The 15,262-nt window shown below is 35.2% G+C and overlaps 1 protein-coding gene across 5 annotated transcripts in view; it reads right to left on the reverse strand.

Annotated features, from left to right (window-relative positions):
- Positions 1-15,262, reverse strand: part of LOC131159336 (uncharacterized) — an 84,238-nt gene that overhangs the window by 15,612 nt on the left and 53,364 nt on the right. For 3 of the 5 annotated variants that reach the window (XM_058114181.1, XM_058114185.1, XM_058114182.1), the window contains exon 2: positions 817-911. In XM_058114181.1, the coding sequence (XP_057970164.1) occupies positions 817-911 (95 nt within the window). Of the gene's footprint in view, positions 1-816; positions 912-7,927; positions 8,084-15,262 lie in introns of those variants that run through there. The other 2 variants (XM_058114180.1, XM_058114183.1) reach the window with 2 other exon arrangements.

Consider the following 15,262-nt stretch of genomic DNA (forward strand, 5'->3'; position numbering starts at 1 on the left):
CATGGTGCTAGGGTATATGCTTGGACAAAACAACCAGGTTGCTGATGCCCTGGAGTAGGAAGACAAAGCTGTTGGCATTTAAGTGTGAAGCAATAGCATCCACTAGCAACCACTGAACTGTTTTTCAGGTATGTTAGTAAAGAAAATGCAAGAATTCTTCAGCACCAAGCTAGGGAATGCAAAACTAGGTTTCGATTGGCTCTCAGTCACAAAAGGAATTGACCTTTTTTCCCCCTAATCCCTTCTTATTTCAGTATGCTACTAGATGGGAAAGGTGTGACACTACTGAGAAGGGGAATTCCTTTTTCTTTTGTGTGTTTGGGGGGGGGAAGAAATAATTTGTTTGTGGATAAAGTGGATCCATGTCTTCCTTGTTCACATTAGCTAGGACCAAATTACCACATGATTTCCATTTACTTTCCATTCTCCTCCATCCTTCTAAAACTGATTAAAGAAACAGAAAAAACATAATATATGAGTGAAAAAGCACTTATCCTATTAACACACCACAAATCCACCTACAAAATTCATGTACTTGCTTCCTTTTATAAGGGTATCCAAACCACGTTTGGACTACAAAAGCTTCCCTGCAACTTAATTTTCACTCTCGTTCGAGGAATAATCTTTAAATATGTCATAGCTGTCAAAATATACAAACCTTTGGCTCTTACATGTCAACGTGCAATTAGTAAAAGATAAGAAACTTTAAAAGGTAGCATTAATGATGAGCCATCACATTCACAGACAGAAAGGATATGGCAATATATTTACAATGGACTGAAACAGAAGCCAAAAAATAGTACAATCAAAACAAACCTTGCATAGAGGACACCTTAGAGAGCACAGTGGGCGACAATGATTTCCAGCAACCACTTTGGTCCAATGCACAATGCAGTTGTAGCAAAATTTATCTGCAGAACAACAATGATTACCCTCAGAGTTTGAATAACTACTAAAAAAGGGCAAATGTGTACACCATGCGGTATGCATATTTCCCAACCACACATCTGCCCTGTCAGTGTGTGTAACTTGAACTTGCCTACTTAGACGGGTGTTTTTTTACTGGCAGAGCTTACATACATACATGCATACACACAAACATATACATGTGCAACTGAAAAAATAAATTTAATCAATTATTTGAGAAAGAAGTCAAAGTGAAGAAAACCTAAATTGGTTATGCAATGGGTGCATTTCCAGGTGCAACCATTCGTAAGCATACTCCATGTTCCCATATCCACTTTAGTACCATCAGGGGCTGATTTCGGGAGTGAGGGGCCTCCTCCCCACTCCCCTCCTTTATTCCAATGAAGAAAAAAAATAATTTACTCTTCAATTTTTATACTTTCAGTGCAACAGTATCTAGAGTCCAAGAGATGGGGCCAAAATTTACCATCCATGCCAGAATAGCAATTTTCCTGCTCACACACCCATAGTGGATTACTTTTCATGATAGTATAGTAGTATAATATTTTAGGGGCTTTTATGTCTCTTGAATTTGAGTCTTTTCCTTGGGTTATCTTGTCCTAATCTTTTTAAAAATAAGAGGGCCGAGATTAAAACTTAAAAGCTCCGAAGGCAGATTAATGTATTTGCTGCGCGAACTCAGCCAACAATTCCTGGGAATCTTTTCATTGATTTCTAGAAATAATGTTTGGTTCACATTTTATAGTCAGGAATCCCACTCTCAAAAATGGTATATATTCCCATAAAGCTCTTTCTTTTTATTCGCCTATTTAATTATGTTTTGATAAACAAAGAAATATATTAGGGAGAGGAGAAAATTACAACAAGAAAAAGGAAGAAGAAAGAAATGGAGAATAAGATATCCTCCCGAAACAAAAGAAGAAGAGCAAAAATAAGAACTCTAGAAGATAAAGGTTACAAAAACAGCTCTACTCAAGCAAAGCGACCCAGTCTCGCTGCAAATCTGACTGAGGAAGAAGACAAAAGAAGCTACTTGCCAAAACCCAACACCACTCTAATCAAAACAAGTTAAGAGGGCTGTCTAAGTTTCTAAAAATTATGGCGTTTCTCTCCAACCAAATACACCAAAAGATAGCCATAAATGAACACTGCCACAAAGCCTTTTTCTCCTTCTCCTTACAAAACCCCAAAAGTTGAAGAGCAAAATGCCTCCAGGAGGAATGGAAAACCCACCCAATTTTATCCAAAAATTACTAATAACTTGTTCCTAAGGGACCAAAAGAAAAGATAATGTAAGAACAAGATAGAGCAAGTCTCACCTCTCGAAGCAAAGGACACACAGATCAGACGAAAGAGCCTTGTAAGGTTTACGTTTCTGGTGCAAGTCATTGGTATTAATTTTTTCCAAGATCGCAATCTACCAAAAGGCCTTAATCCTGGAGGGAGCTTTAGCTTTCCAGATGGAGTAAGGGGCAAAACGAGAAACATTAGGGGGCATGAATCAAATGAGAAAAGAAAGAATTACAAGAAAAGCCCTAGAAGAATCAAAACCCCAAACCCTTTTGTCACTCCCCTACCCAAACCGCAAAGAGTTAAGCACATTAAACAAAAGGTCCAGCTCATTGGCCTCTCTCTCATTGAGGTTCCTAGCAAAATGAAATCCCAACAATGCCCATTCTCTAAGCAGAGATAGGAGAGTCATTAAGAGAAGGTAAACAAAAGAGATAAGGATACATAAAAGCCAAAGAAGCCTACCCAATCTAATTATCCTCCCAGAAACAGATTCTCTCCCCATTACCAACACTGAGCCAAACATGAGGGATAAACGAATGGTGAATCTGGGACACAAATTTCAAGGACTCAAATGGGTAATATTAACCACAATTTTAGTGTTCCACCCATTATGAAGAAGTCCAAATTTATTTTAGATAACCTTATTCCAAAAAGAGCTAGGTTCTAAAGAGAAGTGCCACAAAAACTTCCCCATAAAAGAGAATTTTGGACACCAAGTTACCAAGAACCAAACTCCCTTCCTTTTGAACCAACTCACAGTCACCCAACTAACAAGATGTCTTTATAGTGCTTACCTATTCCCAACCACAATAAATCTCTCATCAATTTCTCTAGCCTATTAGCCATTCCTATATGAATTTCAAAAAGAGAAAGGCAATAATAGGGAATAGAAGACACAAAACCATATATAAGAGTAATGTGACCCCCAAGAGTGATAACCACCTTTCCACATATCCAACTGCTTGGCAGCTCTCTAAAAATCTTAATCCCAAAAAAAGAAGCAAGGTTACAACCTAAGGAAAGAGCTAAATAGGTGATAAACCAACTCAGAACACCACAACCAACAAACTTAGAGAAAAAGGACTCGTGTTGATCCCAATACCCACGGCGTCACTCTCAAAGAAGTTGATTCGAAGACTAGACACTTTTTCAAATAGTTGGAGATTAATTAACAAATTGGAAAACCTACCCATATACTTCGAAAGAAAAAGAACAGTGTTGTGAGCAAATTGCAAATGCAAAACCGGTAAGCTCTCATGGCCCACCTTAAATCCCTCCACAAAACCTCTATCAATCATTCTCCTCAAAGTGTTAGTTGCAATAGTGAATAGGAAAGAGGAGAGACGATATCCCTACCTTAGACCCATAGAGGCACTAAACTAGGTTTAGCACCACCACCCCAACCCCCAATTCACTAGCACAAACAAGGCCATAGACAAAAGGCACCCCTAATCCATTTCCTCCATCCAGCTCCAAAACCTTTTCATCCAAGAAACCCCAATAAGCTCGATTATAGGCCTTTTCAAAATCCAATTTCATAACCAAACCCCTTATATTTCTTATGATGGCGTTTTCAACAACCTTATTAGCTATCAAAGCAACATCTATAATTTGTCAATCACCAAGCCGTGAGAGATAGCATCCACCAATACAATAGCCAATCCCGTAGATAACACCATAACTAGGGGTCCTAAGACTGATTGGGGATATAGGCAATAAAAACAGAATTAATGCTCCTACCCACAATCCAATTATGAAAAGTTCGCCAAAAACTTTGAGAAGATCATCCTTCAATAAATTCCAACCATTGTTACAGAAAGCCAAAGAAAAACCATCTAACCCAAGAGCTCTCTCTATCCAAATCAAGTACAATGCTTCTTATCTCTTCCTTCTCAAAAGATTTCTCAATCTACTCTACTCTTTTAAAGGGAATAAAGCACCAATCCAACCCTTCAACCACAACCCTGCCTCCATCCTCTTCAATAAAGAGACTCCTCTGATAATCATTAATCATACTAGCAATGTAATCAAGATCCCTATCAATCATGCCCGAGGTCTTAGATTTCGATTTCGATGTCAATTTCGATTTCGATTTGAAAAAATAACGAAAATTAGTAGTGAAGCATGGAATTTTTTGTGAAACTTTAGAAATGGTTAACAAACATAATAATATAAGTTTTAGGACTAATATATTACAAATTAAATACATCTTTGTTTTGTATGAGGTGGAAAAGTTGTAAAATAGTATGTGTATCAAACATATTTGTAAGATAATGCACATTAAACATATTCAGTTAATACAAATGAAATTCATAAATAATTTAAATATTATTTCTTATACAAATAATGATAATGTAGACATGAATGGCTAAAAAATGTTACTGTAAGTTTATTTTTTCATATAATTTCAAAAGAACTTGTAATAATCTTTTGTTTCGATAAAATAAATTAAAAGAGAAATTTCACTTCACTCTTAAATCTCTCATTTGAATTTTGATAAAATTTCATTGTATAGTTAAAATTTCGACAAATTTCGAGATTTCGATAAATTTCGGATGATTCGTTGAGATTTCAATGGAAATTATGCAAGACGGAAATCTACTGTCATTTCGATTTTGAGGGTTATGGAAATCGGAAATTTCAACGGAAATTTTGACAATTTCGTGGAAATTTAAGACCATGATCATGCCCTTCTCATCCTCTAATTCTTTAATAAAATTCCTCCTCCTCCCACTCACCACTTGATCAAAGAGTCTTGTGTTACAATCTCCATCTCTAACCCAATTTGCTCTAGACTTCTGCTCCCAATAGACCTCTTCCCTCTAGAGGACCTACTGAAATTGCTTAGACAACTGGACCCTTTTGCTCACCAATTCTAAAAAGAGAAATGTAATACGAAGGTATATACGATAAACAAGCATAAATGAGTCATACGACGCCTAGAGTGAAAAACGCTCCTTTTCACAAGTTGAATTTTTACTTATTGAATTTTGTGCTAAATACTATGCACAAGTATTTCTTTTTTTAGAAGCATTGAGGGCATTATTTTATCATCATTCTCATGAATAAACCAAACACGGAAATGCCGCATTACCGACAATATATCAATAATATAATTCTAAACTAAGCACGGGAATCCCACAATCCAAGTATTATGATTCCCACAAATCACAATGCCAAAAGGCATACTAAATCCTAAAAACCAAAAGCCACATAAGGGTTGGGATTTTACGGTTCTTATAATGCTATAGATTCAGTTTTTCATAGATAATAAATTTTCAGATATTTGGGATTTTTTTTTTTCTTTTGTGATTACAAACCCTAGAAACTCATTCATTCCCTCTTCAATACCTCTGTACATTTTGTTATATAGCTGTTGGAATTCCATATTCAGTCACTACACATCAACTTTTACTGCCCAATGCTGCACCAGTGATACCAGAGAGATCCTGAATTGCAGGATGCCTAGACGTGTAAGAAGTCGGGGTGGAGGAAATACAAACCAGCAAGCAAATATGGCTGAGATGTACCATATGATTGAAGATCTATAGCAAGCAATGCAGACATTCCAACAACTGAAACGTCCAGAATTCCTTATATTGATCGAAAGTTGTATAGTCTAATGGTTTAGATTCAAACTCATATATACAGAATTCTAAAAGAAAGGCATTTGATTTTTATATAAAAACCATCAGGCAAATCAAAATTTACATTATCTTCTTCCTAATTATTTCTCTACACTGTCTCTCTAAATTCATCCCTTCTTAAAATATTATCTAGAAGTTTATATTCTGCATATGCAAATTTCCAACATCTTGACATGTCTATTAAATGTAGGATACCCAGGTTGCTTCTAGAAGTGCAGTGAGCAATATAAAGCATAAGCTAAGCTCTATTATTCATTGAGATGATCCACTACAAGGCCATTTGAACACCATTTGGTGGAGTATCTTAAGGACAATGTTAAAACACAATTACCTAAAAGCTTAAGCTGTTAGGTAGAGCAGACCAACAATGCATATCAGGCCTTAGCACCCAAACTGCTGCTCTTTGCTGAATTGAAGTGTTGGGATAGAATTATTGGAAACTATTTTATTCCTCTCTTTTCAAACACACCAGAAAATTGTAACAGGAAGGAAAGACAAAGCCTTCCTCTTTTTCTTTGTTGCCAAAATCCCTCTCCACTCTCCAGGCCCAGACTGCCATCCAACAGATCTAGCGGTAACCCACCCTTGTCCAATTAGAGTCAAAGCCACATTCCAAATATTTCTAGTCCAGGGGCAATGGAGAAGGACATGGTCTACTGATTTTGCCTCAGCCATGCAAAGGGCGCATCTGTTGGCAATGGAGAACCCCCTTCACTGCAAGTTGTCCAGGGTCAAGATCTTACCATGAGCTACTTCCCAGGTAAAAAAGGCAACCTTAGTAGGGGCTGCCGTCTTCCATAATTGAGACTAAGGGAAGTGAACGTTGTTTAACTCTCGAAGAAAAAGTTTCCAGTAAAAGGATCTGTCAGTGAAAACCCTCTTCTTGTCCAAGGACCAAAAAGGACTTGGCACCTGCCTCTATTGTCATGTTAAAATACCACTTTATCTAAAAGCTTAAGCAATTAGGCTATGGCCCAACAATGCATACAAGGCCTTAACAAAGAACATGTGAAGAAAAATCACAGCTATACCAGCCATTATGGATCGCTACCATTAGGTAAAGGCTGCTACAAACACGACTATTATGGTTAAAAATATTTTAATCTTTGTACTTTTCTTCTCATTTTACCTCTTTTTTTTTTTTCTTTCGTAAATCAATCTCAATTAGTAATGTTAAGAGTGGCGGTTAAGATTATAATAAGGACGATAATGATAAAGAACCATGATACACATTAATTAATAATTTGATACGATCAATGTTTTATTTTAAAAAAATTGTTTTTTTTTTTATAATATTAGTAATTTGATACTTCTTTTCTATATTGTTCAACTTCAACCTTCTTTTCTTTGCATAGTTTTTATCTTGTTCAAGTTGTTAATCTTGTTCAATTACCCTCACTCACTTCTTAATCCATCCTTCCACAAAAAGCCCTTCTTTTTCTTACTAAAATGTTTGTAAACTTCTTATACTTGATAGCCAAGTTACTAAGCCAAAGAATTGTCGTAAAATTCCATGAACATAAATTATTAATCCTATACACCTCAACCAAGGAGAGAATCCTCAATCCCCTCGCCCCTTTACCCAAAACAAAAAAATATAACCCAAATGCATCATCTTACCAAAATACATGTCCTCACATCTCTCTATAAAGTATCTCCGATTGTGCCCAATAAGTGCTGGAAAACAAATTTTTTTTTTTCATATATTCAAGTACACCCCGGATAGGAATCAAAAATTATGGTCGTCCGACACATTTCGGAATTCAACAAGGGGTTTTGAAGCATCGGTGCTTCTTAGATTTCCACTCGTCGTGATCGCTTTGCGCGAAGAACCCATTCATTTGATGAATTTGTGCCCTCAAGCCAACTAAAACAAACTAGTATGATTCAATGTCCAACAAAACAACCACACACAGTGCAAAAATTTTCGCCTAAAATAAAGAATCTAGCCTTAAAAATACCCAATTCAAGATACAGTTGCCAAAATTTATACATACATATAGATATGCACATAGGGGGAGAGAGAGAGAGAGAGAGAGAGAGAGAGAGAGAGAGAGTACGGAAACAGCGATCCAAATAGGATTCCTGAGTAACAGGGCCGAGGCAGATGGGGCAGGCAACGGTGGCGACGGACGAGGAAGAACAGCTGCTGGCATGCTGGCTCATGTTTCGCCGCGAAAACAACCCCCCGTTTTCCAGAACGTCTTGCCAAATTGTAATCCAAATACGGATTCGGATTCGGGTTCAAAATTATGTTAAAATTTTAAAATTTAAATTTAAATTTTTTCACGTTGTCAAAATATTTTTCCATGTTCAGAATTAATTTTTTAGATTAAATAATTAATTTTATACGTAATTTTTTAATTAAAATTAGGATAAAATTATCAGAGGAATTTAAAATATAATTGAAATAAAAATATTCATAAATTTTCTCAAAAATAAAAATAGTAAAGGTCATTACAAAATATTTTTACTATTTTTCAATAGTCATGCATAGTAAGATTGTTCTTGTAAAGTGAATTTTTCAAAATAATAATTAAATAAAATAATTATAATAATTAAATTCATATTATTATATTTTAAGTTTCTATTTCTGCTTTTTAGTTTTCATTTTGGATTTTTATTTTCATAATTTTCTACAATTATACCAAATGATTCCTAAATTTTTCCTTCTTAGTTATTAATTAGAAAAACAATTATAGATACGATGGGCAAGAGTCGGGCAATGTTTGGCATCACATATTTCACGTCTAAAATTGAATTTATTATAGCTTTAAATTATATTTTTTAAAAATTTTATTAAATAATTTTAAATTTTAAATTGCAAACTTTTCATGTTCTTAAATATAAAGAAAGAGCATTTATTTTTAATTATCATGGTAATTATTGGACAATTATGGGCATGCTTTGAGTATTTAAAAATTTAGACCAATTTGAAAAAAAAAATTTGCTTAGTGTGTGATTGAGTAGCACATGTATTGCAACAAAGTTATATCAAGTTCTATCCAATCATATTTGTTCTCGTAATCTTTGTATCATGCCCCGAACCTCGAATGGGACCCAGGGGTGAAAAAGTAATCTAACATGTCCCTATATCATACAAAACATCCAAAGATAACGGACAAAGGATGAGGGTCCAACCTAGTGGGGTTCCCAGACACCCTAAACGCATCCAAACACAACCATATACGCAGTGGAAAGAGGTCATTCTATATATACATGCAATACCATACCAGAATCTATACAAGAGCAGAAACAAACTCTAATACACAACGTACAACTGGGTGCCCAACACATCCCAAAAAGGCAACCCACCAAAATACAGTCCTAGCACTTACTCAAGCGCTAACTGCAGTATACCGGCCACTACGCTCCCTGCACCAGGACGCTAATTCTGATTACTCGAAGGACCTGTAAAAATGTACGTACAGTAGGGGTGAGACACCTCTCAGTAAGGAAGAACATATGTTATATTGGTGTGTGGCATTTAAGTGTTATTATGATACAACATACACGCAGTTAAATGCAATCCAATACTAATTTCACATCAGTGCATACACACACGCACACACATGATCAGCAATCCCGGTATCGTCACACCCTTCGGCCCAAAACAGGCCTACAACATACGGCGTTGGTCTGTAGCCAACCCGCATAACACGGCGCCACCGGCACATGGCCAGTCTCTGATTCCCATGGCATTGTACCAGTGCTAATTGGTGGATCCACACCCTTCGCGCTGATCTGCCGAAATAGGCTCACGCCCTTGGATATAGAGCCAGACACTCTTACCTACGTGGCAGGTGATAAACACACGCCCTCAAATATAGAGCCGGACACTCTCAGTACCTAGAACAATTCGAAACCCCATTCCTACTAGCATTTCAACAAATCACACACACATGCATGCTCATATAACCAAACAAACAACACCCATTTGGTAATCTAAATCATGGTTTTCCAAACAAATACAGTTTAAACAAGTCAAGGCACAGTCATCCCAATAACACAATATAAATCAACATATACGCTCGGTTTTCAACAAAACCAGGGATGCAGCCCGTCGCTCCCCTTTTCCCAAAACTGTAATCATGAAAAACTCATAGTTTTCTCTGTTAGATTCCCTCAAATGAGTAGCCAAAACACACACAGGGCCGTGAACCACAATTCCACCGAGTCTGATTTCAAAAATAACCGATACAAACACAGCTCCCCTTACCTTTTCCCCGAATAACAAATCTCGAACTCCAAGACTCCTAAACCGCGAACCGAGTTCCAAAACCTACAAATCACATATAGAATATACTCACAAGACTATTCTTTACTAAGCTGCCGAATCAGAATTGAAAACCGAGCCTTACCTTGATTTTTTGCCAAAACTCGAAAATCTCCGAAATGGGATTCCAATCCGTAGAACTTGTAATGAATCTTTCCACGATCCTCATGGTAACTTCAGATTCACGATTCTAATGATGATCGGCGAAGAAGTCTAGAGAGAGGAAGTGTAGGGAGAATTCTAGAGAAAGAGAGAGATATGATTTAGTTTTCTTAGTTAAGAAGTAATGAAATTTAATATTTATAGCCCTTTGACTCGAGTGTCTTCATCGACGAGATGGTGTACTCGTTGACGAGGCTCTATAGTCCTCTCGTCGACGAGATAGTTGATTCGTCGACGAATCCTGATATCATCGGTTCTAGAAACTCCTCGGCTTCTCCTCGTCGACAAGCCTCTGAACTTTGTCGACGAAAGATGCATAGCCTTCGTCGACTAGAGATGCATAGTTTTCGTCGACGAAACCTATTCAAATTCCAGTTTTACCCCTCTTTTATTTATTTAAACCCATTTATCACAGTTCGAGTTCTTACACGTTGCCCTCATCGAGTCTCGCATTTGTCTTGTAATGACCCAAATATATATATATATATATATATATATAAAATAATAATAATGATAATAATAATAATAAAATAATAAAAAAAATTATCATTAAATTAATAGCAATACAAATGTGTTTTTCTGTAGAATCCTTGATTTTATGTTTGATGCCTAAAAAAGACATTGTCTTAGCGGGTGCTCAAATACCATTATGGCTTAGTCGCTCCTTGGAGGTCGGTCTGATTAAAATGGAATTTTATAGGATAAACAGGGTAGATAATGTTTGTACACGCAAATAAGTACATATATATAAAATAATGTTTTGACTTACATAATAATAATAATAATAATAATAATAATAATAATAATAATAATAATAATAATATAGGTATCCTATGCGAGGCCCACATTACTATGTGGGGCCCACATGAGTCATGAAGTCGTGTGGGGTCCACAAGAATTTCGAAGTTGTGTAGAGCTCATAAGACCGTGTGAGTACTATTGGAGTTACGTATGACTCGCTTGAGTCTCGAAGTTGTGTGGGGCTCACATGAGTTTTCAAAATTCAAACTTAATTCGTTTTAGTATATATATATATATATATATATATATATATATATACTAAAACATAATAATAATAATAATAATAATAATAATAATAATAATAATAATTTTAAAATTAATTAATTAATTAAGTAAATCAATTAAAAATTAATTAAATGGGAGTGTCGGCAAGCACTCCCATTTTCCTACATGTACCTCATCCTCATCTCATACCTCCCAACCCAAGCTCATCTCATGCTTATTTCTTACCCATTCATTTATTTTTTAAAAAATTATAATTTCACCTCTCTCCGCACACTTTTACAAATTTTATTTTTTTTTTCAAAATTTTCCTATAAATAGGAAACTCTCAATCTTCATTTTTCACAAAAAATTTTCAAATGAAGAGAAGAATTAGTGAGTAAAAGAATTAGTGGTGGAGGAAGATTTTTTGTTATAATTAAATCACTCACTCACTCTTTTCGATCTCATTCTTTTGACTTACTCATTGTGATCGTATCATAAGGTTAAGTAAAAGGTAATTAAATTTGATTATGTTAAATTTTTATTTAAAATTTATACCCGAATTTATTTGTAAGTAAATTTTGATTATGTCAGTAATTTTCATAAAATTCTCCCGAATTTATTTTTACGCATATTTAATTATATCAATTTGATCTTTAATATATTTGTATTTATTTTTGAGTGAAAAAATGTTCTAAATCTCTCGGGTATTTTACGGTATTAATTTCTATTGAAAAAAATATTTTTAGTATGAAAATTGTGTTACATGAGTTTATTTATATGTGCATATTTCATGAAAATATGAGTAAAGATGACATGAGTTGATTTTTACGTTACGTATTTCACGAAAATATGAGTAAAAATAATATTTTCATGACATTATTTTAATTATATAAATTATATAATAAGATGTTTTCAAAACCCCTTTATGATTCAGACAATACAGAAAATTACAAATGTTCGGTGCCATAACTTAAAGTTTAAACGGATCAGAGTGCACTCATACTATTTATAGAGTGGTTATATATGGTAGTGGATTTATCCTAAGTGCACACCTGGTTTTGGGTTAAGATTTAATAGGAAAAATCTCATTTAATAATGATATGCGTTGATTTAGTTTGGCCGTTCAGTATGTTAAGTCCAATCTTTGGACCGCACAACCCAGTCATAGGGATAAACATGACTCACGATTAATAGAAACATGACTTACGAGTAACAAAAATATGACTTACAGCTAACAGGCCTAAGGGTGATTTTTACAGTATATGTATATACATATTTAATTATGTGTATATATTATTAATGATTTGAAGGAAAAATATATGTTTATGTGAACATGATGATTTTTGTGCCTAAATGATGATCTAAAGGAAACGTGTAAGAAAAAGTATATATGTATATAATTAAATATTATAGTTACAATTTTAAAGTTAAAATTTTAATTTAACAATTAAAATATATGATTATAAAATTTTACTGCTTTAGTTGACGGTAAAAGTGTTATGTAAATTTTTTTAAATTCACGTTTATTTTAAAAGCAGTTTTGAAGTTAAAAATTTTAATATTATTTTACGAAAGTATAATATTACGAAAGCTCATTTTTGTTATACACTAATAATAATCTTATTTACTTACTGAGCGTTGTTTTTGTAACGACCCGAATTTAGAATGATATTTAAATAATAAAGAGATGGAAATGGAGACTGGAAACAGAAGGAGGCCTTCGACTTCGTTGACGACATTGAACTTTGGGAGGAAAAACGGAAAAAGGGGATCAGCAAGACTTCGTCGACGAAGGCTTAAGAGAATTTGTCGACGAACACAGGGGACTCATCGACGAGAAAATACCGAGAGGGGTTTTTGAGCCAACTGAATTTCGTCGACGAGGAGTGTATTTCGTCGACGAAATTTGTGAAGGACTCGTCGACGAAAGATGGGCTCGTCGACGAAATTCCATATTCTATAAATATGGGAAATCCGAATTTTAACTTCCTAATTAAGCTATCTTCATCCTCTCTCTCTCTTTCCCCCCTTCGGTTCTCCCTCTTTCTTTCGTCGATTTCGGGCCAGATCTTCGTCGGATTGACAATCCAAAGTCACCACGACGCTCCTGGGGAAGTTCCGGAGCGGATCGTTGGTGAAAGTTAGTTGAAAATCATCCCAGAGTTGAGGTAAGACTTTTTAAGCCATATTTGGTTTTGAGCTAGTTATAAGAAATGTTGTGCGCATGAAAATACTGAAGTTTAATACTGGAGGTTTTCAGTTTCAGGGTATTGGTCAGCGAATCCCTTAGGTGTTAGACTTGAATACTTTTGGGTAAAAACTTTCTACTCAATATTTGGGTTTTTGACAGTTGAGAAAACTATTATATGTTTAGAAATACTGAACTTTAATACTGGAAATTTCCATTTTCAGGGTGTTGAGTTGGGAACCATGCGGGTGCAGGGAAGATTTTCTTAAGGATTTTGCAGGAATTAGGTAAAGGGATCAACTAAGCTAGTACTTTTTGAAAAATGTTTGAATATTATTATAGAACTCGATTTTAGGGATATGAATATATATATTTATATATGATTTATATTTGGAAAAATTCTGTTAAAATGACGGTGTGTTGAATATGTGAAAATTTGTTAGTGTGGCATGAGTATAGAATGTTATGAAATACTAGTTCTGGAATTGTGTTTATGATATGAATTTTTATAATGAGAAAATCGGCGTACAGGCCGAGATTTTTATATGTGATATGTTTGCCGGCGTACGAGTCGTGCTATGATGTGATTTGCCAGCGTATGGGCTGTGCTATGATGTGGTTTGTCGGCGTACGGGCCGTACTATGATGTGATTTTCCAACGTACGGGTTGTGTTATGATGTGATTTGCCAGCGTACAGGCTATGCTATGATGTGATTTGCCGGCGTACAGGCTGTACTATGATTAAATGTGTAATATTGGCGTACGGGCCGATGATTTTCATGATATACGTATATATGCAAAATGATATGATTAATGTGAAAATTTATAATATGAGATATCCATGTATCACGGTTTCAGTATATATTATATGATATCAGAACCTGGTTGACTTAGTCTAGGCTAGCACTTGCATGGTACCGCTGCTCTGTGTCCATGGTCTTCATGATCATGATATCTGTGTTAACACTTGTGTACGGAGTGGTGTGAGATTGGATGGTCGATGTGGTTATTTTCAAGAAGTGAGCTGTTATCGCCCCTAGTGTACGGACTAGGTCTGGCGGACCCATCGGACCTACAGACTACTGTTTGACTTGACAGTAGTTGGCCAACCATTGTTAGGTCCCGCCTTTGGGCCATACAACCCAGTGATGTGGGGGTAATACATGACAACAACAAGCTAACCTACCATGATTGTTTTTATGTTATTATTATGATATGAGATGAGATATGCTTATGAAATGCAGTATGTTCTGCCATATTTTGATATACATATGTTTTCCTAGATTTGATCAACAGAACTGAATATGTTATATATGATATATATAGAACACAGAATACTCATATTGCCACACACTGGTATTAGTTTATTTCACTTACCGAGAGGTGTCTCACCCTTAAATCTTATAAACTTTTTAGGAGCCCCTAATAGAAGAGCGGGGAAAGCTCGGCTAACCTAGTGTTGGATATCTGCCCTTTTTAAAGGTAAGTTTTTTTGTAAGGATAGTCAGATTTTGTGGGAAATATCTCTAGATTTATTTTTAGATGTATATATGGAAATACTGTGGACTATAGCAACTCTGGTATATTGTAATATATGGTATTGAGATGTACATTATTGTATGTTTTCTGCTGCTAGGGCTTCTGCTGTATGTTCTGATATATCTCTAGTACCCACGGATCCAGGTGAATTGTGACCCGTTGAACTAGAATATGAGAAATGTGCTATTGATATTATCAAAAAAAAAAAAAAAAAGTGGAAA

This window comes from Malania oleifera, chromosome 7 (assembly GCF_029873635.1).
Source record: "Malania oleifera isolate guangnan ecotype guangnan chromosome 7, ASM2987363v1, whole genome shotgun sequence".
Lineage (NCBI taxonomy): Eukaryota > Viridiplantae > Streptophyta > Magnoliopsida > Santalales > Ximeniaceae > Malania > Malania oleifera.